The 1,817-nt window shown below is 43.4% G+C and overlaps 1 protein-coding gene across 1 annotated transcript in view; it reads left to right on the forward strand.

Moving 5' to 3' along the window:
- Positions 1-1,817, forward strand: part of WDFY1 (WD repeat and FYVE domain containing 1) — a 74,590-nt gene that overhangs the window by 67,103 nt on the left and 5,670 nt on the right. The window contains exon 10 of the mRNA XM_011995073.1: positions 1,723-1,815. Coding sequence (XP_011850463.1) covers positions 1,723-1,815 — 93 coding nt within the window. The remainder of the gene's footprint in view (positions 1-1,722; positions 1,816-1,817) is intronic.

Consider the following 1,817-nt stretch of genomic DNA (forward strand, 5'->3'; position numbering starts at 1 on the left):
AAAAACAAACCCATTTCCACAGCAGCCTTGAAGGTAACCACTCAGGGTAAATATGAATTTGTGCAGGTAAGTAAAAAAGATGCTAATTTTATTCCTTTTATTATTGGTTTCACCTCTATGAGAGATTAGCCTAAAGTTTGTATGTGTTAATAAACTTTTTTGGCCCTGCTTGGTGGCTCGGGCCTGTAATCCCCGCACTTTGGGAGGCCGAGGCGGGTGGATCACCCGAGGTCAGGAGTTTGAGACCAGCCTGGCCAACATGGCGAAACCTTGTCTGTACTAAAAATACAAAAATTAGCTGGGTGTGGTGGCGGACGCCTGTAATCCCAGCTAGTCGGGGGGCTGAGGCCAGAGAATCACTTGAACCTGGGAGGCGGAGGTTGCGGTGAGCCAAGATCGCGCCACTGTACTCCAGCCTAAATGACAGAGCGAGACTCCATCTCAAAAAAATAAATTAATAAATAAACTCTAAAAAGTTTTACAGAGCTACTCCACAATAAGTTCTCATATGAGACTGGCGGGCAAGAAGGGGATTATTTTAGCGCTCAGACCATTATAAAGCTCTGAAATAGCACCTGAGTTCTGTTTGTCATTAGCCAAGTTCTCACAATGCAAGGCTGATGGTAATTAGTGCAGTATAATTAATAGAAGTATTCCCTACTTCTAAAGGAAGCACAGAGAAATGGATTTTACTCCCATTTATTAACAGTTAAGAGAGAAGTGGTGCTGGTCACTAAACTGTTGGTGGTAAAAGAATATGTCAAAATCAGTAATAATAATTGGACTGTTTTGTAATGTTCTTGAGGCTTATTTCCAGAATCACAGTTTGAGAGATTTTAAAATATAGCAAAACGTATGATTTATGGGCATTAGTTTCTTAATGAGAGCATAGTGCATTTAAAACTTATTTTAGGCCCGGTGTGGTGGCTTACGCCTGTAATCCCAGCACTTTGGGAGGCCAATGTGGAAGGGTGGCTTAAGCCCAGGAGTTTGAGACCAGCCTGAGCAACATGGTGAGACCCTGTCTCTATAAAAATAAATAAATAAAACTTATTTTAAATAATAATGCCTTTTTTATGATGGAGGAATAAATTTTTCTTTCCCCAAATCTACAGTGATTAGGCTCCTAAATGAACTAAATTTGGTGTTAATAGTATTGTTTGTTAACATGTAGACAGATAATATGAATGAATGAAAAGCAACATTTGACCAGTACAGCAAAGTTTTTTGGAAATCCTTGACTAGTGTCAAAATTGTCTATTTTGTGAGCGTTAATTGATACATTGAATTGGGGTGATTACAATTCAAGGCATATCCTCCCCACTCCTGTTCCCTTACTCTAGAGGGAAACCATGTGCTTTAAAGCAAAAGCTAGGCCGGGCGCTGTGGCTCACGCCTGTAATCCCAACACTTTGGGAGGCTGAGGTGGGTGGATCATGAGGTCAGGAGTTCGAGACCAGCCTGACCAAGATGGTGAAACCCCATCTCTACTAAAAATACAAAAATTAGCCAGGCGTGGTGGCAGGTACCTGTAATCCCAACTGCCCGGGAGGCTGAGGCAGGAAAATCGCTTGAACCCGGGCGCCAAAGGTTGCAGTGAGCCGAGATCATGCCACTGCACTCCAACCTAGGCAACAGAGTAGGACTCCGTCTCAAAACAAAACAAAAAACAAAAAGGCAAAAGCTAACACCCTGTTTTCCTCCTCCCGGTCACCCGTGAAGCATCACTGCAGGAAATGCGGGCAGGCTGTCTGCGGGAAGTGCAGCAGCAAGCGCTCAACTTACCCAGTCATGGGCTTCGAGTTCCAAGTCCGGGT

Source organism: Mandrillus leucophaeus, unplaced genomic scaffold (assembly GCF_000951045.1).
Source record: "Mandrillus leucophaeus isolate KB7577 unplaced genomic scaffold, Mleu.le_1.0 Scaffold469, whole genome shotgun sequence".
NCBI classification, from domain to species: domain Eukaryota; kingdom Metazoa; phylum Chordata; class Mammalia; order Primates; family Cercopithecidae; genus Mandrillus; species Mandrillus leucophaeus.